General features: G+C 38.3%; 1 protein-coding gene across 3 annotated transcripts in view; it reads right to left on the bottom strand.

Annotated features, from left to right (window-relative positions):
- The window catches only part of TRPM6 (transient receptor potential cation channel subfamily M member 6), a 133,123-nt gene that overhangs the window by 24,951 nt on the left and 81,841 nt on the right, over positions 1-26,331 (bottom strand). For all 3 annotated transcript variants that reach the window (XM_072837785.1, XM_072837774.1, XM_072837793.1), the window contains exons 24-31: positions 25,551-25,744; positions 21,989-22,121; positions 12,961-14,102; positions 12,666-12,778; positions 8,332-8,455; positions 5,116-5,207; positions 3,579-3,637; positions 1,994-2,019 (exon numbers count right to left, since the gene is read on the bottom strand). In XM_072837785.1, the coding sequence (XP_072693886.1) occupies positions 1,994-2,019; positions 3,579-3,637; positions 5,116-5,207; positions 8,332-8,455; positions 12,666-12,778; positions 12,961-14,102; positions 21,989-22,121; positions 25,551-25,744 (1,883 nt within the window). The remainder of the gene's footprint in view (positions 1-1,993; positions 2,020-3,578; positions 3,638-5,115; positions 5,208-8,331; positions 8,456-12,665; positions 12,779-12,960; positions 14,103-21,988; positions 22,122-25,550; positions 25,745-26,331) is intronic.

Below are 26,331 nucleotides of genomic sequence, written 5' to 3'. Positions count from 1 at the left end.
GTGTAGTCAGAGTGGACTGTGCTGACAGGAAATGGAATTGGAGAGTTGGAGGAGAAGCAGCAGATCAACAGGGCTTTGTAGACCACGTTTGGACTTCACTTTTACAGAGTGAGATAAGATGACATTTGAGCAGAAGTGTGACTCGATCTGACTTTGTATTTAAAAGTGTTATTCTGGCTGGGGTCTGGAAACAGACTGTCAGAAAGCAATAGTTTGGAGGTAATACTATAATCCAGGAGGATATAAAGAGTGGTATGTGGAGGTAGCAAAGTGATCAGTTTCTTGATATATTTTGAAGGATTTACTGATGGTTTGGAAGTGGGGATGTGAGAAAGCAGGAGTCAAATATGATGGAGACTTTGGCCTCAGTAATTGGAAAGGTGCAGTTTCCATTTCATAAGATAAGTAAGGAATGTGGCATGTTTTGTTTGAGATACCTTGTAGACACTCAAATGAAGGGGTAAATAGATAGGTGGTCGTATTCTGCATGGCAGAAATGTTGAGTGAAAGAATGAACATGAGCCTGGAAATCTGGACGAGGGCCAAGCTGTCGAGAGCATTGAAAACGACTAAAGGGATTTGCAGCCTATCCTGTAGGTAATGGGAAGCCACTGGAAGCTTCAAAATAGGTGACGATTTATTGTTCAGAAAGATAATTCCGGTGGAAGCATGGGGACGTGCAAAGGGAGAGAAACCAAACAGAATGCTAACATAAAATGGAGGGCAAAACTTTTTATATAGGAAAAAAACTGTTGGAGGCCCTAAGGCAGAAGCTGTGGGGTAGAGCAACACAGACAGCTTCTAAGGATGGGGCTGTGGGTAGTACAGAGGCAAAGCTGATGGCTGAGATGGCAGAGTTGATGACTGGGAAGGAAAGTCATTGCACATGAACTCAGAGTCCCAGTTTGGGTAAAGGAAGAGTCAGTGATCAATGACAACAGTCAACAAAGTAATACAATTAAGAACAGCCTCAAAGAAACTTCAAAAATGGATAAAATGGTCAAGGATGTCAAATGCTGCAAGTTCCATGAGGTCTAAAAAGAGGTTGTGTGATTTAGCAGCTTCAGTCATGGTGGCCACAGACACCAGGCAGGGAAGATGATAATGTATTTTCATTAATTTGGAGGTGGACAGGAGTGGCAGTGTGAACGTTAGGTAACATCAAGAAAATGGTTATTTCTTCTGTATGGAAAATGACTTAAGTATGTTTGTAGTTGGAGGAGAAGGACTGCTGCACAGAAGCTGCTGGAAAACAGAGTGGGATGCACAGGGCCATGGAAGACAAGGAGCCCAATCCACATCATGAGGTCAAGAACATGGAGAGGAGCTCATAGTCTATGGTAGAGTTTGAGAACAGCCTTGACAGTGGCTTTGCCAGGGAGTCATCTCACACGACCCAGCCCTACTCAGCCACAGAGTCCTACGGAGGCCAGGTAGGAAAAGGTATCCACATAAAGATGAACAGCTCTTGGGGCAGCCCTGGTGGCTCAGTGGTTTAGTTAGCGCTGCCTTCAGCCCAGGGCCTGATCCTGGAGACCTGGGATCGAGTCCCACATCAGGCTCCCTGCATGGAGCCTGCTTCTCTCTGCCTATGTCTCTGCCTCTCTCTCTCTCTCTCTCTCTCTCTCTGTTTCTAATAAATAAAATCTTTAAAAAAAAAAAAGATGAAGAGCTCTTCAGGAGTGATATGTGAAAGAGTGATGGTAAGAGTTGTCCAAGAGTCAAAACGAGCTCAGTGCCAACACCCTCACTGATGAAGAACACTGGAAAATCACTGTCAGAACTAGTCAATTAAAAATATCTGTGAACAAGACCTCAGTCCTGATTTACATGGAGAAAGACAAATCAACTTTCTACTTTTCTACTGAAAGTTCTCCTTCATACACTAGACAAAAATCCCATATAGAATTTCAAGAGCTATGAAAATCTCAGGAGAGTGAAAGTCACCATCAACAAGTTGAAAAGAATAAGATCTTTAAATATAAAAACTTACTGTCAGCTGCATTTGAACTTCTCAACCTGTTCGAAAAATTAAAGTTGTTTAGATAATGCTTTAAATTTTTCAATGACCAAAGAAAGGAAAAGTAAGTGCAACAGTAACAATACAGCATCTATATGTCTGTGTGTGTGTGTGTGTGTGTGTTATTTTCTTTGAAAGAAAAGTGTCATTGGACCCCAATCTCTATCAGTAGAGAAATGGTTTACAACCCTACAACTATTTTCATAGAAAAACGGGCATTGCATATGTGTGCAATTCACTTAAAGTGCATGCCCTAAGCTAACCGGAAAGCAGTTGTTGGATTTTGTTTTTAATTAGCTATATGAACACAAGAGATATATAAGATTTAACTGTGTTTGTGTTGTTCTGGATCAATTAAACTAAAGGGTTCCTGAACTATGCAATGAAAAAGCCTACAAATGAGTCTGCGAATGTCTCCGGACAAGCCTACAAATCAGTTTCATTAGCCCACGTGGCTCCTAAATGTTGGCAGGCTGAAATTAGCTCTCTGCAAATTGTTACTTGCCCTGCTCAAGTGCACACGTGGCCATGGGCAAGTCTGAATAAATGCGTTCAAAAAATATCTCTGGTATTGAAGGTCCTTAGGGAAGAGAGTACAATTACAATTATTGTTTAATTTCATGCTGCAATAACCCACTACTCTGCATGAGCACCAACTACCGAACCTCTGGGAGGAGAGAGTCATGTGCACTTGAAGTCTAGAGGCAGGCTTGCACAGAGACATGCCTGGATGGGAGTTCCAGAAAAAAGTCCATCTCAAATAGAGCTGGCTGCAAACTCCAAGTCATGTTCCACCTACTTGGTATCAACTGGCCCTTCATACAATAGATGGTTTTGAATTCTGCTCCCATAGCCATATGGACAATTTGATGATATAACTAGAAAAGTCCAGAAAACACTGCAAATGAAATGCAATAATTTTGCTTGGCTGGTTTTCAAATTTTATTGCTCTGAATAAACAAAATTCCAGGAAAATACTCCAGCCTCCAACCATGTGAGTTTGGTAGCTCCTCTCTCTCTTTTGATCCCTATCTTCCCTTTGGCTTAATCCTCAATGGGTTCTGCTTTAAAGACAGACACTTTGGATGTTCATGAGAGACCAAAAATAAAAAAGATTAACCTCATAAACTAAAATTAAAAATTTGAAAAAATAATCTAAAAAGAAGACTATCAGGCCTTCAGTCTTTTTCCTTAGGCCAGACAGATTTGTTCCTACTCTTTAATGCAAATTTCACAATCTTTTCTGTCAGAAAAGATAGGATACTCATTATTCCACATGTGCTTTTATTTTTGACATTGAAAAGGCAAATGGTTAGGTTGCTGTGGTAGAACATGTTTCATTATATTCTTAAAAGGCATTTAAGGGAGCTCTTATTGCCAAGAGACGGGAAAACTTGGAGAATAAATTATTTTCCTTCTGGCTGACAAAAGAAAAATATTGTCATTGGAAATACTTTTCCCCCCTATTTTTCTGACCCAATGAAACCTTTGTTCCACATAAGGTTAAAAAAAAAATAGCAGCTAAGGATACTTAAAACACACATTTAAAAATACTCACGGGGAGTTCCTAGGGAGGTTAGTGCTCCTAGAGTTCCACAATGAATTTTTGCTCAGATCCTAAGAAGAAGGGAAAGGTCATTACATGTTTACCCAACAGTCTCCTACCCCAGAAATACATTTGCAAAACACATGCCTTGGAGGTTTACTTTTTTTGACCCTTCCTCCAGCTCAATATTTCTCTTACTGGATGCACTCAACTCAAGTTGGAAAGATGCATAATGTTAGCACAATATCTGCATAATTCAGTGTGTTGACTGACTTTAATAGAATGAAATTACTTTTATGGGGACATCATAGAGAAAATGTATTTTATACAATGATTTTTGCAGAAATGAGAGTAAACAGTTAATGATAAAAAAAGAAGGGATGAAGGTCTAAGTTGACAAGAAACATCAGTCATTATATCTCTATGCCCTTTGTCCAAACATTGTTGTTTCAGTGGATGATTATTTAGAATAACATTACTTTGAATTTATCATTCTATTTCCTGTTTGGATTCAACTGTTACTTCTTGAAACCTACTATATTCCACGTATCACTCTAGGCATTTGCTCTGGTGTTATTTTGTTATCCTCAAACAATAATCTCAAAAGGATGGCATTAACCCCATTTTAGAGATACAGTTACTGAAGCTCAGATGTTAATTAATATACATAGCTCTGAAACCTAGCACATGGCAGACAGGTTATTGCCTCCACTTACTTGCAAGCAGTCTTACATTTTATTTTCAAAACTTTCCACAGATAATACTCATGAGGTTATTAACTTCGTACATAAAAGTAATGTGGAAAGTGTTCCCAAGTTCATAGAAATAATGTTCAAACCAAGACCAAAATTAGATTTTTGGGGTTAGTTTAACTAGACCACGCTTCCCACATGGTAGATGGCAGTAAAACAGGCACATATTTGCGGGTAGTAAGGAAAAATGACCATAAAATCAGAAAACCTCAGTGTCGGAGGGTCCTTTACCCTGCAATGCCCAAAGCCCCTTCGACACATCTGCAAGGAGGTTTGCTCAGCCTGTTTGACTAACCACCCTAAGCAAGGAACTTACTACTTCCAGAAATAAACCATTCCATCCTTAGAAAGTTCCAATTGCTAAAAATTCCTCCTCAAATTGGGCTGAAATCTGCCTCCCTGTAGTTTCTATATGTTGACTCTAACTCCGCCTCTTAACACGTATTGAAAATACCTATTTTTCTCCCACATGGCAACAGTCATATATTTCAAAACAGTTTCGAAAACTTCTGAATTATTTATCTTTCATGTTAAAAACACCCACCATAAATTACTAGGTGGACAGATAAATTGCATGGAGAAAAACAACAAGGAAAGCATAAAGGTTGTGGGGTGGGGGGGTGGCGGGCAGTGTGAGGGAAGTGAAAAAACTGAACATATATTCAAAGCAAGGATTAAATGTAATACCAATAAAAAGTAAGAGCCAATTAAGAGACATAAAGGTAAAACAGACATGGTCAAGGAGTTAGAGACGTATGTGCATAAATTTTTTTTAATATCAAATAAGATATTTTTACCTCTTGAGACTGCTTTACATAATCACTGACTTGTATGGAATGCTGTTCCTTTTCTTTAGTTTTCATTTTCTGATATAGAGAGGGTTCTAGACCTTGTTAAAAGAAAGAAAAAAAATTAGAGAATACATAAAAATGTGTTACATTCAAATCACATTCCTAAATAGAAAGATCTGAACATAGTGCATTCATCTAAATTTGAATATAGCTTCTTTTTCTCTTTTTAGCAAGTGGTACCAAGATTCTTTTGTCCTTTTTTTTCTCAAGTGGTTGAAAGCTATATATCCTACAACATTTCTATTCATCAGTAATTTCCTGTGCATTTATAATCATTTATGCTCCCTAATCAAAGTCAAGAACTAAATGATCCATAACTTGAATCCTCCCTGCAGAAGAACACTTTTACCAATTCTTTTTACATTCACCTTCTCCTGCACCCTATTGTCCATGCTTTATTCAAAACACATAAAATTGTCACTCCAAATTGTTAGAAATCCTTCCTTAACAATTGTATCAAGCATCATAGTAGCCTACTTGAAAAAATAAAACAAAACATAAGCAAAAGATAGAAAAGATTGCCAGGAGATGTGTTTCGTTTTCAGCTCTTTCTTAAAAAGGAGGCAAGGATCATTATTGTTGTTAGTTTTTATACTGGTACCTATAAAATCACAGGCATGCAGTAAGTGCTCAATAATAATTTTTCAATTGGATTAATTCTGAGAATAATGCTATTAAGAGTCCTTGGCTAAATGTAGGGGGTACCAGTAACTTTTTTCTCTAATGATTTTGTGACAAAAATACACACACACAAAGAGCAAAAAAAACCTATTGGAAAAAAAATCACAAAATTCATATGATATTTTTGTAATAGCATAAATATCATATGATCAATATGGTTTTACTGAGAGCACAGAATTAAAATTAAGATAAAATATTTATAGGAAATATTATTTTTAACTTCCTTTTCATAGTTACATTCCTCAGAACTTTTTGTATTCAGGAAGAGCTACCTGACAGCGTATCACCCAACCCTCAAAATTTATTTTTAAATTCTTTTTCAATTAATTCGTAACTGAGATACACTTCAAAACAATAAAATTCTTAATTCAGAGTGTAGTTCAAGGTAGATACTGGGCCTCCTTATCTCCTCAGATTAATTTGGCGCCTGGAGTCAGCCTATTTCCCTACATCTTCATTCCCATTCTTATCATCAGACTTGAGATTCTTTACCCAAATCCCCACTATCACCTGCATCTTTCTCTATTCGAAAGTCATTAGGAAAAACTCAATAACTTGGGAGTGGAGGTTGAGTGAAATGGGTGAAGGTGGTCTCAGGTACAGACTTCCAATTGTAAGGTAACTAAGTCTTGGGGATCTAATGTACAGCATGGTGACTATAATTAACAATATTGTATATTTGAAAGTTGCTGAGAGAATAGATCTAGGAAAGTTCTCATTATAAAAAAATTATAACTATATGAAGTGATTACTGTTAACTTATTGTAGTAATCATTCCACAATATATACATATACCAAGTCATTACATCTTACACATAAAACTAATACAATGTTATATGTCAATTATAACTCAACCAAAAAAGAACTTGAATAGTTTAAGACATAATAACTTAAATATCAGTTAAACTATTTATAAAAATATAAAATATAAATAAACATTTATAAATGAAATAAATACATTTGCAATTGGTTCTAGAATCATATCTTTAGATATGGGACCTGATTTATTCAATATTACAGGCTCTCATAAACTGTGATTTTAAGGCAAGACAATTGAGCTATCAAGTCATATCTGTAGGTTAAGGGAGTTCTGAATAATTTAATTTTTAATGTCTCTTTCAGCTTAGAGTCCACTTGATTCTCAGTGATTTAACAGACAATTGAGTATTTTAAAATATAAATTTGGGTTTTTCAACTGTGGCCCTGACATTTTGGGCTGGATAATTCTTTGTCAGAAGGAAAGACACTATCCTATGCATTGTAGGATGTTTAGCAGCATCTCTGGCCTCTAGCCATTAGAGGTCAAGAATACCTGTACCTCCTTTAATTGGCATTACCAAAAATGTCTTCAGACATTGTCAAATGTCCTAGAGAAGAGAGGTGGAAGGTGTACAAAATAGGCAATTGGTTGAAAACCACCAAGCATAAGACAAAGCAAGGTTTTAAAGAAGCATATCATAAATTTCAATAGTGTCTATTTGTACCTTAGTTTTAGTATTCCAAATTATTTTAAATATTTATGAGTCCTGATCACATAGCTCCTCCTGTTTAAAAATTAGTAAGAGGGAGCGTGAGGAAGGTGGTGATGAAGTATAAGGACCCTAGGCTCACCTCTTCCCAAGAATACAATTAGATAATTATCAAATCATCCTAAATACTCCAAAAATTGACCTGAAGACAGGCAGAACAAACTCCATAACTAAAGGTAGAGAAGAGGTCACATTGAAGAAGGTATTTGCACTCAGGTTCATAGAAGCATTATTCACAATAGGAAAGAGGTGGAAACAACTCAAGTGTCCATTGATAGATGAATGGATAAACAAAATCTGGATACCAATTGCATTCCCTCTTGCCACGGCAGCTATGGAGGTGTCCTGCAGAACCCCATGTTGAACATGATAGAGCTACAACATGGATAGAACCTAAGGAAGCCTTAGAAAGATGAAGTCCTATGGAATTACTAAGTCAGATCTAAGGCTTCCTAATAATAAATAAAAAGATGTGTACATATATACGCATATATACAGATACACACACACACAAAATGGAATATTACTCAGCCATCAGAAAGGATGAATATCTACCATTTACATCAATATAGATGGAACTGGAAGGTATTATGCTAAATGAAATAAGTCAATCACTCACATGCGGAGTATAAGAAATAGTGCGGAGGATCATAAGGGAAGGGAGGGAAAACTGAATGGAAAATAAAAGAGAGGGAGACAAATCATAAGAGACTCTTAACTCTGGGAAACAAACTGAGGGTTGCTGGAGGGGAGGTGGATGAGGGGATGGGGTGACTGGGGTGATGTGATGAGCACGGGTGTTATATGCAACTGATGAATGACTGAACTCTACATCTGAAACTAATGATGTACTATATGTTGGCTAATTGAATTTAAGTTTGGGTGGTCCAGGAGTATCATGAGGAAACTTTCTCACAGTTTTTGAGATCCAAGAGTCTAGACTGTTACATACTTATCTGATTAAATTTGGACACTGTAAGCCAGTTCTTGCTGCAGACCTCTTCTTCTGAGATTTTATTTTCTCCTGGCTCTGAATCCAATTGGTCATTTTGAGAGCAGGTGTCGACTGTTATGACCTGGAGAGAAAGACACTTGTTGGAACGTAGTGACATTAACCTGAAAACATTTTGAGTCATTAATGTGACTCATAGAGGTACTATGGTGAACAGCAGCGGTTGTTAACATTGGCTGCGCATTAGAATCACCTGGAAATCTTTGAAAATTTCCATTAGTCAAGCTGGCAGGACACAAGCACCCATGATTATTCTTTGTGGTCATGACTGAGAACAAGGGTGGGGGCAGCAGTCCTCAAACTTGAGTGTCCATCAGAATCACTCAAGGCAATGCTAAACCACAAATCACTGGGTCCCACCTCCAAGATTCATGATTCAGTAGGCCTAGAGGGAGAAAGAATCTGCATGTCTAACAAGTTCCCAGATAATGCTAATACTGCTGATAGAAGACCACAATTTTAGAACCAGTGGCGTAGAGCAAAAAACCATAAGGCTTGGATCCAAAAAGGACTTGTTTTGGAATTCTAGAGATCTATAACTTTATGTGAACTTCGATAAATCACTTAATGTCTGTGAGCCACTTTCCTTTTGTCATTAAAATAACAGATAATCAACACTAATGGCTGCCATATGTACTAACCGAAGACAGAGAAGAAATGAGATAAATTGACAAAATACTAAGCAATAAGCAAATGCAAATTATTAGTACCTAAGCCTGGTTTCAATTTCTAGTTAAATTCTGGCCACTTTAATGATTGCAAAAAAACAAATCTATTGAATTCATATTTTGTAAGATTCCAGCAACTCATATCATTTTCCCTGAAAAAGAGTCTTTACAAGCTAAATCTTCCCCTGCAAAAAAAGGTAATTTTACATAATTTTCTTAATACTTTTCTCTTTGCTTCTGCTTCTCATTCTAAAAAGAGCTGAGGTGCTTTAAAAAATGCAACCAGATTATTATATGGAAAAATGAAGCAGGGCATTAAGATCATGAAAGATGAAGTCCTATGGAATTACTAAGTCAGATCTAAGGCTACTTAATAACGAATAAAAAGATTCACTAAATGAAAATGTGAACAGAACACTTTGGAATTTGTGGGATATAGCTAACACAATGATTAGAGGGAATTTTATAGCACTAAATGCCTGTATTAGAGAAGAAGACAGTCTAAATCAATGACCAAAGCTTCTATCTTAACAAACTAGAAAAAAATAGAGCAAATTAAACCCCAAGTAAACAAAAGAAATAATAGAGCAGAAATCAATGAAAGAATATTCAGAGACAAATCAATGAAACCAAGTACTGGTTCTTTGAAAAGATCAATAAAGCAGATAAGCCAGTAGCCAGACTAATCATGAAACAAAGAGAAATACAAATACAAAATATTAGAAATGAGAGAATTGATGTCATTACAAACCCCACAGACAATAAGGGAGTAAGGAAACAATATTATAAATACTATATGCCAATAGATTCAACAAATGAAATGGACAAATTGAAAGATACAAAGTTCGCTCAAGATGAATCAGATAACCTAAATAGTCCTATCTCTATTACAGAAATTGAATTTGTAGCTAAAAACTTTCCCACAAAGATGATTTCTTTGGTTAATTCTACCATTCTACCAAACAATAAAAATTGAAATAGTATCAATTCTATATAAACTCACCTAGAAAATTGAAGAGGGAACACCCCAACTCAGTCAATAAGCCCAGCATCACCCTGATACCAAAACCAGACAAAGACATTACAGGAAAAGAGATCTATAGACAAATATTCCTCAAAAATACAGATGCAAAAAATCTTATTAGGATTTTAGCAAAATAAATATACAAAAAAGATAATACATCATGGTCAAGAAGGGTTCATCCTAACCAAGTTTACTTAATATTCTAAATAGAACTTCTGCATTATAAAATTGATTAATATAATTAATTATATTAACAATAAAAAGGAAAAACCATCTGATTATATCAGTAGGTTCAGATAAAGCATTTGACAAATGCTAATCTCTATTAATGACACAAATTTTCAGAAACTAGGTGTAGAAGGGAAGTTAACTTGATAAAGGGCATTTATGTAAAAAAGTATAGCTAGAATCATACTTACTGGTAAAAGCCTAAATGCTTCCTAAAAGCAGAGACAAAGAAAGGTTATCTACTATTGCCACTTTTATTCAATATTTTACTAGAGATTCTAGCCAGTGTAAGAAGGCAAGAAAAATAAATAAAAGGTAAAAAGTAAATTTAAAAAGTGAAACTATCTTCATTTGTAGATAACATGACCATTTATATAGGAAATCCTACAGAAGCAACAAAACTTACTCAAACAAATTAGTAAATTTAGCAAGACTGTGTGGTATAAAATCAACATTTTGAAAATATATTTCTAGGGGCGTCTGGGTGGCTCAGTTGATTAAGTGTCTAACTCTTGGTTTCAGCTTAGATCATGATCTCATGGGTCATGGGATCAAGCCCTGTGTTATGTTCCACATTCAACAAGGAATCTGCTCAAAGACTCTCTCCCTCTGCCCCTCCTCCTACAGCTCACATTCTCTCTCCCCCTCTCTCAAATAAATAAATCTTTAAAATATATGTATTTCCATATACCACCAACAAATAATCAGAAATTTTTATAATTGCATTTATAATAAAATAAAATATATTAAATACTTAGGGAAACATCTTTAAAAACATGCAAGAACTATATATTGAAAACTACAAAACACTGCTGAGAGAAATTGAGAAATATCTAAATAAATAGACATATCATGTTCATGGAACAAAAAACTTATTATTGTTAAGATGCCAATTCTCCCCAAGTTGATTCACAGCAATTCCACTCACCCTAGTAAGCTTTTCTGTAAAAATTGCCAAAGTGAGTCTAAATATATGTGGAAATGCAAAGAAACTAGAATGGCCAAAAAACAAAACAAAACAAAACAAAACAAAACAAAACAAAACACCAAAAAAACCAGAACTTTGAAAAGGAAGAAAAACTTTGGCAGGCCCACATTATATGATTTCAATATTTAATATAAAGTACAGTATTCAAGATAGTCCAATATTATCCTAGACATAGATAAATGGAATAGAATAGACTCAAATAAATCCATACATATTAAGGATATACATGGTCAATTAATTTTTGACAAAGATGTCAAAAGGTAACTCAAGAGGAAAAAGACAATATTTTTACCAGAACATGGTAGAAAAGTTGTTATTTGTATTCAAGGAAAGGAGAGAAAGAGGAAGGAAGGAACAAAGCAAGAAAGAGAGAGGAGGAAAAAAGGAAAAGAAGGAGGGACCTCAATCCTTACCTATCATCATATACAATAATTAACTCAAAATGGGTGCTAGACCTAAAAATAAGAGAAAAAACTATGAAACTTCTACTAGAAAACATAAGAGAAAATCTTAGTGATCTCGGGTTTTGCAAATTTTCTTAAATAGGACACAAAAAGCATAGACTATTTAAGAAAAAAAACAAATACTGGACTTCATCAACATAAAAAAATGTATACACTGCAAAAGATATTTATGAAAAGTAAAAGGCAAGATCAAGAGAAAATATTTGCAAAACATATATCCAACAATGAGCTTATATCTAGAAAAACTTCTGACAACTTAATAAGAAGACAACCCAATTTTTAAAATAGACAAAATATTCAAATAGGTCACCAAAAAAAAAAAAAAAAAGATAATGGATGGTAAATAAGCACATAAAAGACACCATGCAGCACTCATTACTACAGAAATGCAAATGAAACACCATGAGATGCCACTACCTACCCCATACTATGGCTTAAGTTAAAAAGACTGAGCATACTAAGGATTGGTGAGAATGTCGACCACGGGAACACTTACAAACTACTCCTTATAAACTGGTGGGAATGTAAAATGGTACAGCCACTTTGAAAAACAGTTTGGAAGTTTCTTCTAAAATTAAACAAATACTTACCATATGACTCTGACATTCCACTCCTAAATATTTACCAAAGAGAAATTGAAACATATGTCCACACAAAGCCTTGTGCACAAATGTTCATAACAGCTTTGTTTGGAATAGCCCAAAACTGAAAATAACACAAGTGTCCTTCAACATGTGAGCTGATAAATGAGCTGTGGTGTATCCACTCTGATGACTCTTAAATTTACATCTTCACTCCTTCCAGTACCAGCATTTTATAGTGTGCCTGGTGCTTTAAAAGTCAGAGAAATCCAACAAAGATAGGCTACTACCTCAATCGCCAACAACACAAAAGACACTTACTGGCACCTGCAGTCCTTGTGTTTTCTTCTTTTTCTTTGACGATCTCTTATCCTTGATTAGCATTTTTGTTTTGATCCATGCTAACTGCCCTATCTCTGAGGATCTTGAAAGATCTGTAAGGGAAAAGGTTAGCATGAAAAAGTTTAAGATTGTGCAGGAAACCATTTGGTTTTACAGGCAATGGAGAAGGGGGAGGAGAATGAGGATACACTCAGAGGTCAACTTTTTAAAAATAATAGCAATGCATAAAATTTAATAATTCAAGACCACATTTAAAAAAAAATTCACTTCTTACTTTTAATCTTAGAGATCTTCAGTTTGTCCTCCTTGTGGAATCGCAAACTATGACTCCGAGTGAAGGGCCTATCTCTGCGGAAAGGATTGATCCAAAAGGATGTGTCTGGCTGTAGCCATGGTCCTACCTCTGAGCAGTCACTACTAGGGGCCAAGCTTGATGAGTTATCAGATAGAGATCTGGCCCGGATCTGCCTCTGTCCTTGGTCACTCTCTTTAGAGTCACTGTTACTCGTGGAGGCCAAGCAGGTCTGCCATTTTTTCTTGATGCTAAACACACCAGTTTCATCACCTTCTGAAAATGCCCAGTTCACATATCCACCTCCAGTTCCCATGCTCTCTACTTGGGAGGGGAGGGAGGTCACTTGCATTGGCACAGATGTGCAAATCAGAGTGGGGAGACCTTGCTCCGCCTCGTCTTGTCTGGCCGGTGTCTGAGCGATTGACCTGTACCGTGCCTCGGGTTCGGCCACTGAGCCCTGAGCTGAGACAGCTGGAGTCTGCCAAGTCAGATGAACAGGCACTTCACCCTGGGGGACCTGTTCAGTTGCCAGCACCTTTGTACCTGCTTCCATAGATGCTCTGAACAGAGGCAAGTCAGTTTCTGCAGAGAAAGGAACTCGCTTTAGATCAGAAGGGACCAGGAGAAACTGGCCATACTTCGGCTGCCCTTGCCCATGAAGGGACACCCCAGAAGCAACTATAGCAGTTTCTGTTTCTTGCTTTTCCTGCTCATCTCTTATATTTGAAGCCTCTCTCAGATTGTCTGTGATCTCAAGAAGGGGTCCCCTCTGTACTCTCAGGGTGTGCTGGCCTCTGGCCAGGCTCCGCAGCAAAGAAGGAGGCATGCTATAATACTGGTATTTCTTCTCCCCAGAGACTTCCACGCTGCCTAGAACCCCTGCACAGATGACATTGCTCCAGCTGTGGGGAAGTTTTCTGCAAGTAGAGTGTTTTCTGCTGGCCAGGAGAGCCTCATCCTCTTGTAAGGTGTCAACAGCAGAAAGGACTTTTAGGGTATCCACTGTCAGGGCAGAGAGGTCCTGCAGATGTCCCACTTGGCTGTCCAAGGACAGTAAAGAGTCCTTTATAAAAGACACTTTTTCATTCATTTCTTTCAGTTGGAAGTACATCTCTGTAACCCTGATGGTAAAGGGAGAGAGAAAACCAATAAACACGTCGTTAAGCCAGTGGGAACTTGCCTGGCTCTCCTCCTGTCCTATTTCCATCTTTTGGAGCTGCCTCAGCCTAAATGCTTCCCCAAGTTGGGTGAGTTTTCTGTCTTCTCATCTCAGGTGACCTCACGCCCTCCTATAATTCCCACTATTGCCCCAATGAGGAGACATGATACGTCTCCTTTTCTAGCCCTTATTTCTCTAACATCTCACAACCATGTTTCCAGCTTCCTGCTAGTCATCCCTCCAAAAGTTCCATGCATCAGCTCTATTGTATTCGTTAATACATTCATTAATTTACATGACAAACATCCCCAAATCTCCTAGTGACAAGCACTTTGCTCTTCTGGATAGGAAAAGAAGATCTTGAGGAAGAAGCCAGAATGAGAGGAACAGAATTAATGTATGTAAATATGTAATTAGAAAATAAACGTATAGATCTTAAAAACAATACAAGTCTACAGTTCAAATAGGCTTCCCAAGCTTCAAACAAAACCCATTTTAGGAGACCTACATTCTGAGAAAGCCTGTGGCAAATTTTTGAAGTCATTTTGAATACTTTAACTCAACATTACAATGTCCGGCCATTGATTCATGTAAAAGCAACGCAAGATATTTTCAGCTGTGAAAGTCAGAAGTTAAATTGAAAATAGAATCTAATTAAATGGAATATCTGATTTAGAGACAGGGAAAAGAATGAAGGAGATGTTGGTTAATATTATCTGTCCATCTGTAAATATTTCTATAACGGGATGGGTTTTGTGCTCTCCATCCCAAAAGAAATAGGTTGAAGTCCTAACCACCTAGTACTCTTAGAATGAGACCTCATTTGGAAATATGGTCTCTACAGAGATAACCAAGTTAAAACAAGGTCATTAGAGTAGGCCCTAAGCCACTATGGCTGATGTCCTTAGAGAAGGAAAATTTGGACACAGTGAGAAGATGATGTGAATATACACAGGGAGAAGCCACCCTATGACGTCAGTGATGTATCTATGAGCTCAGGAATATCAAGGATTGCCAGTAAATGTCAGAAGCTAGAAGAAGCAAGGAAAGATTCTCTACTAGAAGTCATCAGAGGAAGCATGGCCCTACCGATTTCTTTTTTTTTTTTTTTTTAATTTTTATTTATGATAGTCACACAGAGAGAGAGAGAGGCAGAGACATAGGCAGAGGGAGAAGCAGGCTCCATGCACCGGGAGCCCGACGTGGGATTCAATCCCGGGTCTCCAGGATTGCGCCCTGGGCCAAAGGCAGGCGCTAAACCACTGCGCCACCCAGGGATCCCCTACCGATTTCTTGATTTTGGATTTGTAACCTCCAGAACTGTGAGACAATTTATTTCTGCTTTATTTCTGCTGTCATAGGACACCCAATTCTTGATACTTCCTTATGGCAGCCCTAAGAAACTAATACAGCTTTCTAAGCTTTACAATACAACAAATTACAAAATACATCATGTTTGGTTACATAAAAACAAACTCGTACACATAAAAATATAAAATTTTAAAATAAGCAGTAAGTTAGAAATTATTCTAACAAATGTGATGTTTATATCCCTTAATAAATCATAGCTTTCACAAATTGTTACAGAAAAAATTACAGAGACTCCAAAGGACGTGAACAGACAATTCACAAAAGATAAAATACAAAAGATAAGGAGACATGGTAAAAATATTACACCTCATTAGGTATGCAGGAAAATTGAAATTAAAACAATGATTCCTCTACATTGTAACAATATTTTTTTGTTTAGCCTAGCAAATGATTAAAATAACTAAATGGTGACAAGGCTGCAACATTGGGACATTCAATTAAGCAATGTACATAAAGAGACTATGATTTCACTATGCTAACGCAGACAAATACTCCTTGCATTATGAGATAGAATATTACGCAGCCATTAAAAATCATACTTACATTGTAGAGTGTAATTTCCTTTGGCTATTTCTGATGGTAGGCATGGGGATGTGTATGTCTGTTATGTTCTATATTCTATGCTTTTAAATTTGGTATAAAAACTTTGTAAGTTGAGAAACAATAAAAGTTACAAATATTTATAAATAGCAATTATTTGAAAAGTATTTTTGGTGTGTAAAGGTGGGTAATGTATAAACTTGTATAATTTTTTTAAAGATTTTATTTATTGGGATCCCTGGGTGGCGCAGCGGTTTGGCGCCTGCCTTTGGCCCAAGGCGCGATCCTGGAGACCCGGGATCGAGTCCCACGTCGGGCTCCCAGTGCATGGAGCCTGCTTCTCCCTCAGCCTGTGTCTCTGCCTCTCTCTCTCTCTCTCTCTCTGTGACTATCATAAATAAATAAAAAGTATTTAAAAAAAAGATTTTATTTATTTATTTTGAGGGGGGCAGGGGCAGAGGGAAAGGGAATCTCCAGCAGACTCCTTGCAGACCACAGAGCCCAACGTGGGACTCAAATCTCATGACCATGACCAGAGACAAAAATCAAAAGTCAGATACTTAACTGAGTCACCCAGGCGGCCCCAACTTGTATAATTTTAACTAAAAATATATGGAAGACTAAATGGAAAAAAGAACAAAATGTTCACAGTGCATTCTGACTTATGACATTTTTTCTTTCTTTTCTTTCCCTGTTTTATTCTTTTATTTGGATAAGTGAGTATTCTGGCCTAATTCTCAATAATGAAAATCTTTGATAAACAGAAATACAGGGTGGGGGGAAAAAACCCAACCCAGCAAGGGAGGGAATCTCATCAACAGTTTCATGGCTGACATGACCATATGCAAAAATTAAGAATGATCCCTGGTCTTACATGGAGCCTGGAAGAAGCAGTGATTATGCTATAAAGGACTTAGCATTCAGCTGCAGAAGCACTTCCCAACATAGTGTGAGACATCCCCTCTCTAGAATGTATCCCAAGTGGCATGGATTGAGAAATCCTCCATTTCTTCTTTCTGGGAGCTTGGCAGATAGGAATTAAAGAACAAAGAGGCTGATATTTTCCGTGTTTATTATATCGTGGGTAGGACCCTCTCTTTCTTACTTCTGCTATAAATTCAACTTCTATAACTAAGTAGAGGCTTAATAAATGCTTCCTGACCTTCTGGAACCTGCAAAACGAAAATTGGCAGAGACGATGAGGGAAAGAGCACAAAATATATGTATACTCCCTTCCAAATATGCTTAATTAGAGCCTCTCCATTTAGTGCAGTGTTTCATCTAATTCAAAAACAGAACAGTCTGAACAGGAGTAATGGAGGCTCATTAAGTTCCATTAGCAGCAGTCACATCAAATGGACACAATAGAAACCAGCAACTATTCACAGCAACAGGTAACATTTGACAATAGAGACTGGTTAGACAAATAACCTGGTCACCCTCACATCGGGTTCTCTTGCTTATTTTTTTTTTTCCCTAAAGCATTATGTCCCATGAGACATATTTTAATCATATTCCTCAACCACCACCTATATTAATTTAATCTAGACTTTCAGTGATTCTGACATGTAAAATAAATTCTTAGAAGTTTAGTTTCCCCTGAGCACAATCTGAGGGTGGGGGGGAAGACCAGTATAACTATTGTTTAACTGTGGGTTCTTGGAGAAGATGTTTTAAAATAAGATTATAAGGAGTGTAATTATAATCATCATGATAATTGTAATATTCTCTGAGTGCTCACTAGGTGCCAGGCATGTTACAAGCCTCTATAGTATTATTTTATTTAATCTGCATAACAACCCTATAATGGAGGCATTCCTATTATTCCTTTCATAAAAGAGATTAGGTCGCGTGGCCAGTTACATGGCTAGAGATGGAGTGAAGCTTGGAACCCAGACAGTCTGACTCCACAACTAGTAGCATGAACCCTGGCACTCTGGCACCTCTGCGCAACTCATCGGAGATCTAGGCAAAGTTCTCACAGAGGCCTTAGAAGCATGGGAAGTGCTAAACAAATTATGCCAACGTTTCCCATGCTGGGGGTGCTCACGAATGTTTCTCAATAAGGTTTCAAAGTAAAATGATGACAGGATGTCAGGACCTGCTCCAATGATAACTTTACTGAGTCACAATATGACTTGTTTTAAAATGTCACATTTCCCAGGGACACCTGGTAGGCTCAGGTGGTAGAGTGTGCAACTCTTGATCTCAGGGTTGTGTGTCCGAGCCCCACATTGGGTGCAGAAATTATTTAAAAAACTGAATGCAATATTTCCAAAATATAACATGCTTAAATGGAAAAATATCCAATTAACATCTTACTCCATAGAACAGAAAGCAAGAAATGCTGGTTTGTGTTGCTAGGGTCAAAAAGTAGCCAGTGTTCCAGAGAAAGGGGGACATAAAACAGCCTAATACTTCTCTATTTCAGGTCTCACAACTCACTCACTTAATTCTGCAAGGATATAGGTGATCTCTCCTTCACAGGTAGGCAGCTGTGCAAATATCCTCCTAATCTCCTTTCCCTTCCTCTTCAAACTAGCTCAAGCTACCTCAGGGAAGTCTTCTTCCCTCCCTCTCATGCTTCCATTGTGAACTCCCCAGAGATGACCTCAACAGGGCTGACCATGCAATTAGAAGGCTGGTGAGGTAGCTCTAGCATGAGGGAGAAATGATGATGTTTTGAAAAGTGAAATTAGGCATTCATAATCAAATTCTAGAACCCATGAAAGCCTCCAGAATACTATTCAGAAGCTACATAGCCATCTACCTTCTACTCCTTCCTCTACCCAAGGAAAAGACTCAAGAGGGATATAATGATATATGATGATTGATGGTGCTGGTCATATTACAATCACCTCCACCACCACTACTACTATTACTGAATTACTTGTTCATAAATGTCTAGTTCTCAAGTTTGCACGCTGGATCCATTTGACTCATGACACTACCATTTCCTAGTTTTCCTTATTCTCCTCTGGTGGGTTCTGGTTAATCTTCCCCATAAGCCCCTCTTCCCTGCTCTGCTACACAGGTGTTGGCACTCCTCAGGGTTCCACCTTCAGCCCACTGAGTTTCCTCATCCTTCTTGCTTCCTGGGCATAATCACTTCCCCTGTCATGGTTTTATTTTCTCACAAGGGGCAGATGACTCCCAAGTCTCCTTGTCTAGTTCAATCTTGGCCTCAGGACTTCATAGCCTCACATATAATGCCTCCCAGAAATCTCTGGCTAAATGTGCCACAAGAGTCTCAAGCTCAACAAAGCTAAAACTCATTGCTTGCCCCTTACCCATGTTTTTTGCACATTTTTTTTCCTATCATGGTGATGCCATTTTTCACCTAATTACCCCTGCTACAGATATGAGAGTCATCTTGGACTCCACCCTCTCCCTTGGCTGCACGTCCAACCCCTAACTCCCCTCATGACTCACCCTTTCTAAACATGCCTTGATTCATCCCTTCTGTTATGGTCTGAATGTTTAGATCTCCCTGAAATTCATATGTTGCATTCTAACCCCCCAAAGGTGATGGTATTAGTAGGTGGGGCCTTTGGGAGGTGAATAGGTCATGAGGGTAGAGTCTTCATGAATGGGATTTGTGCCTTGAAACCCCACAGTGCTCCCTCACCCCCTCCGCCATGTGGAAGACACAAGAGAAGTCTGCAACCCAGAAGGGGGCTGTCACCCAACAATGTTGATCTTGGATTTCCCAGCCTCCAGAACTGTGAGCAATTACTTTCTGCTACTTACAAGCCCCCCAGCCTCTGGCACTTTGTTATATATAACAGCCCAAATTAGACTCAGATATGTCCTTTCAAACCTACCATGGCTGGTTTGGCTAGCCCCCGTCACTCATCCTCCTGCTGCATCAACCCCTGCTATCTCCATACTTCTGATTCCGACACCTGGAATCCACACTGTAACTGAAGGCATTTGCCTAGAACTTAAATCTGTCCATATCTGACCACCTAAAAATCTTTAGTTTACAGTGCAAAGGAGGGGCTTTCTGTGACCTTGTCCTCATTCATAATCTGGGGCAAGGAGGTCATCTCATCTCATGTATTTATTCTCTTTTTAAGTTTTGAAAGAAAATATGTATTTAAAAAGAAATCACACTCACAGTTTGGGGAGATTACTGTTACTTTCGCTGTACCCTTACTATCGATCAGCACTCTGCCACATAGTCCATCTCTGTTACTTCATGCAATCCTCACAGTACCTCTAAGAGCTAGGTCTATTTTTGGGTGCATCTTACACATAAGAAAACAAAGGCCAGAGTAAATTTGCCCAAGTGCACAGAGCCAGTAAGTGACAGAAGCAGGTCTTTACCCGGGCTCTCTAAACTGCTATCTGGGCATGTGTTTCCTAGGAAACAGAGAGCCAGGCTGGCCCACAGGACTCAGCGAGCATATCCACCAAGGAGGCAGAATGTGCAGTAGAGGAAAAAGGTAAGAAAAGCTCATCAAGCTCTGGCCTGCGTATATTATTTAAGGAAAATAAAATTTGTGTGCTCGCAAACCTTTATTTGATATCTTTTCCTCAAAATAAAATTTGGTCTGACATTCAACCAGCCACCTAAATACACATTTACATAATATGACACCAATTGAAAAGTCCAGAAATATGACTTCTACCCATAGCAAACCATTTAGGGAGTTCTTCACGTAATTCAATTTTACAGAGAGCCACATTTAAGGATTCACTGTCTATCCATTTGGACATCAGAAAAAATATATGCATAATTAGCTATAACATTGTATAGTCAGGTCCGTGTATATTCGAAAATGAAGGAACACATTTAAGTTCTGTCAATTTGCTTCTGGGTACAAAAAAATTCTGTAGGTTTTTTTTGTTTTTTGGGTTTTTTTTTTAAATGCGTACAGGCATACCCTAGCTGCAACCTCTCTGCGGGACCCCTGCTGGGGGTGTCCGGGGGGGGGGGGGGGGGGGAAGGGGGGGGCGGTAGCCCAGGCATCAAGCCCTTTCTTGTGGCCAATCGCCTCTTCCCTCCTGCTCCTGCGATTTCTCCTTTGCTGGTGAATCATCTCCAGGACCATACACATTTCTTTTGTTATCCCCATGTAAAAACAAAACCTCACCTGCCCTTGTCTCCCCAGTGCAACCAGCACGTAGCCCTACAGCTTCTCCAGTCCAACCCACCATTGGTGGACACACACTGTTGCCACGGGCATTCTCACTGGCTGTTCCTGCAGCCAGGGGACCATCCCACTGCATATCTGGCCTACCTCCCTCGGGTCTCTCCTCCTCCAACTCCTCCATGACCTCCCTGGCCCAAGTCAAAGAGAGTCCACTCAACACCACCACTGCCTCCCACCCCCGCCTCCAACTCTGGCAGACCCCTCACTACCATTGAAAAAATGCAACTAGATTTTTTTCTTCATTGCTCTTTAACTGATATTAAATTGCATATTTGCATGTGTTTCTCTGTGTATTACTTCTCCCCTGCCCCCTGACCCCTCTGCCTGTACACACTAGTCCTATGAAGGCAGGGACTCTTGTCTCTTCTTATTCACTATCTCTTATTCACTATCTCTGGTGACTAGAAGGGCACCTGGAACATAGGAGGTGCTCAATAAATACACATCCATTATGGAAATACTATATGCTACTAGACAAGATTGTAGAGCACCCAAACCTCTAGGTTTTGAAAGTCCATCTTTCTACTTCTTCAGACATTCTTAGTAGAATCAGGTTTGGGGGGATGTCTGGGTGGCTCAGTGGTTGAGCATCTGCCTTTGGCTCAGGGCGTGATCCAGGGTCCTAGGATCGAGTCCCACATCGGGCTCCCTGAATGGAGCCTGCTTCTCCCTCTGCCTATGTCTCTGCCTCTCTGTGTGTCTCTCATGAATAAATAAATAAAATCTTTTTTAAAAAATCAGGTTTGAGGAGCTGGAAAAAAAAAGACTTATCTTTTACCTTTCTGATGTTACTCGGATTCGTTCCTCATAGCTATTATTCAGACTTTCAGTCTTCTCATGGAAGTATATTTCCACACACTGCTCTTCAAAATCATGAAGTCTTTTCAGATCCTCCTCACTCAGATAGAGTTCTATGTAAATAAGTATGGCACATAAAAAATCATTATTTGTCTTTAATAGGAAGCTGATACAGAATAAGAGTGGCTTTTCTTCCATTTGTGTTGAAAATAAAGTATAGCTTGTGTGATAAACTTTGCTGCTTCGTCACACCAAATTCCTAATAGTAATAGAGAAGCACTATGCAGAAACAAATAGAAATACCAGTTTGGATCTTTCCTATTATTCTAAAAACAGGAGTGGGGATTTGAAGATGACTCATGAGGAACACTTTCTGTTCAATATGCTCATAGGGTAGACTGTATCTACACATTAACCAAGCTTCATTATATTTATATGCATATGGGGAAAGAATCACATTGTCATTTTTCCTTACCACCTGTTTTGTCTATCAAAATTACATAAGCAACCTGTAGGTTAAAATCAAGATAAGATCAAGTTGAAGTCTGTTAAATTAATCCAGCAAGTGTAAGAAAGTTTCACCTTGTTACACTGAATTTGTATATACACTTGAACCTTGAGCAACATGAAGTGTAGGGGTCCACTTGTATGCATTATGGTTCATTTTGTTTTGTTTCGTTTTCCCAGTAAATACAGTAAAGTGATGTATATGTATTTTCTCTCCTTTACTATTTTCTTAATATAAACCTTTTCTCTAGCTCACCTTATTGTAAGTCTCAGTATATAACACATACATTACCCAAAATATGTATTAATTGACTGTTTATGTTATCAGGAAGGCTTCTGGGCCACAGAAGTCTATTAGTAGTTAAGTTTTGGGGGAGTCAAAAGTTATACACAGATTTTTGAGTCCGCAGGTGGCTGGTGCCCCTAACCCCCATGTTGCTCAAGGGTTAACTGCATGAAATTACTCTATTGGAAGCAGAGACATTATTGCCAGCCACTGGCTGAGACTATCCACTTTCTTTGACATAATCATAATTAACTCACAAAAAGACACATTATCATGATGTTACAAAGCTAACACAATTCAATTGTCAGACTTCAGTGATACATTCCGTCTACCACCTTTGGCCCTCATTCTGATCTAACAGAAAAGTATACTGGCTTATGAACAAGTTTCTAACACTTGGAAAATATATAAATGGTGTTGCAAAAGGTTAAAAAGGGAGCATTCTCTTCCTTCAGTGGTTTCACTTAAATTAGGAAAAAAAAAACCCATCAGAGTTCCTTCAAACTTACTAGAAATCCAAACATTTCATCATTTTCCAATAAAATGAGACAAAAATATAAATTTTAAATTGAAAAGCGTGGCAAAGAGAAAACAATATTCAGCCATAAAAATATGTCCACAATTGCAATACACAATGTTTTCCGATCTTATGGTGTGAAAGAATGCTCAGATACTGAAAAAATCCAGTAACCACCCCCCAAAACCCTAAATACTCATTTTCATTAAGGAATCTCTTATGAGTGAGAAATTTTACAGTTATCAAGATTTGATCCTTCTGTGGATTCCTGAAAACAAAACCCAAAGACCAATCAATTCCAGTGACAGGTGCAGCTTGCACATGTGGAGCATTCTTGTGACTCTCCACCAGGTGGCACTGCTGCCCCATATGCAAACGTCAATCTTCACTAGAGGATTGGAAGAAGTTTTACAAAAATTCAAGATTTTTTCAGAACTCAGGATGAACACACCTCTATCCATCAGAAATTTACTTGAGTTATATACAAGAATCTTCCTATAAGTGCAGATGAAGGTGAAGCTAAAATCTGGCCAAATCCCAGCCAATTCCAGGATCTCTCCCCTGGTTCACACTCTCCTATTAGATTACAGTAGTCCTCAGCCAATGCCTGGGATGGCTCTCTATTAGAAGCCTAAAGATTATAATATAATTATAAGCCTTTAAAGTGACTTCCGTTGTAGGGTGCTGGGTAGGTCAATCAGTTAAGTGGCCAACTCTTGATTTCAACTCTGGTTATGATCTCAGGGCTGTGGGATTGAGAGTGGCATGGGGTTCCACACTCAGTGCAGAGACTGCTTGAGAGTCTCTCTTCATCTCCCTTGCTTATCCATCCCCCATCTCCTCTCTCTAAAATAAAAAATCTTTTTTAAAAAGTAATTCATCTGTGCTTTGCCTTCCTCATATAGTCTGAATCTATGGAGGGGATGGGTGCAGGAGGGAAAAGAAAAGTAAATCTCCAAAGTGACTTAAGAAGAGAAAAATACCTCCCTAAGCCAATTACCAGCAGGAACAAAAGCATATCATCCTATCAACCTTGTCATAACACCTGTCCCCTTAAAAGCCCAGGGAAATGGAAGAGTACACAATCCCTTATCTGAAACTCCTGGAACCCAGTATGTTTTAGAATTCAGAATTTTCCTTTTCTCCTTTTGGAAAAATAATATAGTGCATATGCCATAAATGAAGTAAAACCCCTAACTGAGGGGAGGGCAGCACCCTACAATCCAACACATTATTTTTGTAGCAAAACCAATGAATATTCATGCTACAACAGATAAAGAGAATAAACGGCTTCACAGGAGTCCCATCAGCCTCTTTTGTCCAAATGAATCTGTAACTTAAGAAGAAAAAAAGCTTTCTGTTTTCAGGGATATTTTGGATGTAGGAATGGAGATAACAATTGTGAATTTATGCCACCCCTTTTCTCTATGTGTAGGAATTATCTAGAAATGGGCCTGGTACCAATTGTGAAATTGCTTGAGAGAAACTACAATAGGTCTGTAAAACCACAAAAAGAAATGCTCTATTATAACAATTAGTGTGAGAGTCATAGCATGCAGTGAAGATGTGGATAAGCAAAATGAGCTAGGAGACTCTCAAAATAGGCAGACTTAAGTATGGCAAAAAGAAGAGAAAGAAGAAGAAAAGGAAAACAAGAATCTACGTTTCTGCATCTTGAATTGAAAATATGAAACAACTATACAGAATAACCTCCATTCTCAGTAGATTAGGAAGCAGAGAATCAGGACTCTGGTTAATAAGTGAAGCCGAGTCTGTCTTATCAATTTCCCTCAGTCCACGAGACCTTCTGTGACTCCTTTCTGTTTGGATTCCATCTTCAACAACAGGCAATGAGTACGGTTCACTGTGACTGCTCCCCAGGAGTCACTCTGATGAACTCCCAGGTGAAAGGAGAAAACACAGCTTTTCCAAGTAACATAAAGCCTTTCCACACTCAAGGAGAGATTCTGTTCTTAACCTCTTCCTTTTTTCCAGAGTATTGGTTAATTTCCTCAAAAGGTACTACCACCACCTGATGAGATCAATGTATTTCCTTCCACCCAGGTCTTCAGCTAGTACTCTCTCTCTCTCTTTCTCTCTCTCTCTATATATATATTGAGTGACCCCCCCCCCCCAGAGCCTTCCGCCCTGTGCCCTAAATTGAACTGTGTGTTTTCACCTCAGATCTCCACTCTTTACTCTCATGCTGGTGCCCCACCAATGAAAACTTACTTAATCCAACATCACCCTCCTCTTGGTCATTTGGGGCCTGATGATGGCAAAGCCGGCGAAGGAGAAGACCAACATGGCTCAGCAGGATGAAAGGTGGGGGCAGCCAAGGCTTCTGGTGGTAGGTCATGATGTAGCGATATCGATTGTACTTCCATAGCTTATTGGAGATGGATTTCATATCCATGTAAACATTACTGTAAGTTGTAGTGAAGAGAGGGATAATGTTTTAGTATAGCATCCTGAAACATAACAGATTCTCTATTTTACAACTTTTATGACTGGTTTGCCTGAGATTCTCAGCAATTAGTCAATAAAAATAATAGCTATTGCACTTGTGATTCTTCATCTAACCAAATAAGATGCATTTAATCATCCTCTACAATCAAATATGCTCATAAGAATAATAAACAAAAGATTAAAATTACAATCACAGAGAAAATGCTGATGTTTTAAAAGCAATGAACATATACTGCCCTCTGTCCTATTCTTGGTTCCCCATCTCTTCTCAAAGAAGAAGCTCTTTTTGGTCCAGAATGGTAAATTATAAAATCATTAATGTTTCTAGATCATCAACCTTATGAAGAGATTCTCCTCCTGTCAAATGTGAGAACTGATAGAATAATCCTAGTTAAAATACTCAAGTGAAAGAATATTAATGAAGAAGCGATGGGAAAGAAAACTCAGTTCATCCTAAAATACCAAGAAGCAGAGCTTCTATTTAGAAACTAGATAAAATTGTTTACATTAACTTTACAATGAATATAACCTCTTATTGGTAGGC

Source organism: Canis lupus, chromosome 1 (assembly GCF_048164855.1).
Source record: "Canis lupus baileyi chromosome 1, mCanLup2.hap1, whole genome shotgun sequence".
Lineage (NCBI taxonomy): Eukaryota > Metazoa > Chordata > Mammalia > Carnivora > Canidae > Canis > Canis lupus.
Note: the sequence above shows the minus strand (reverse complement) of the source record. Positions and strands in the feature narration are given on the sequence as shown.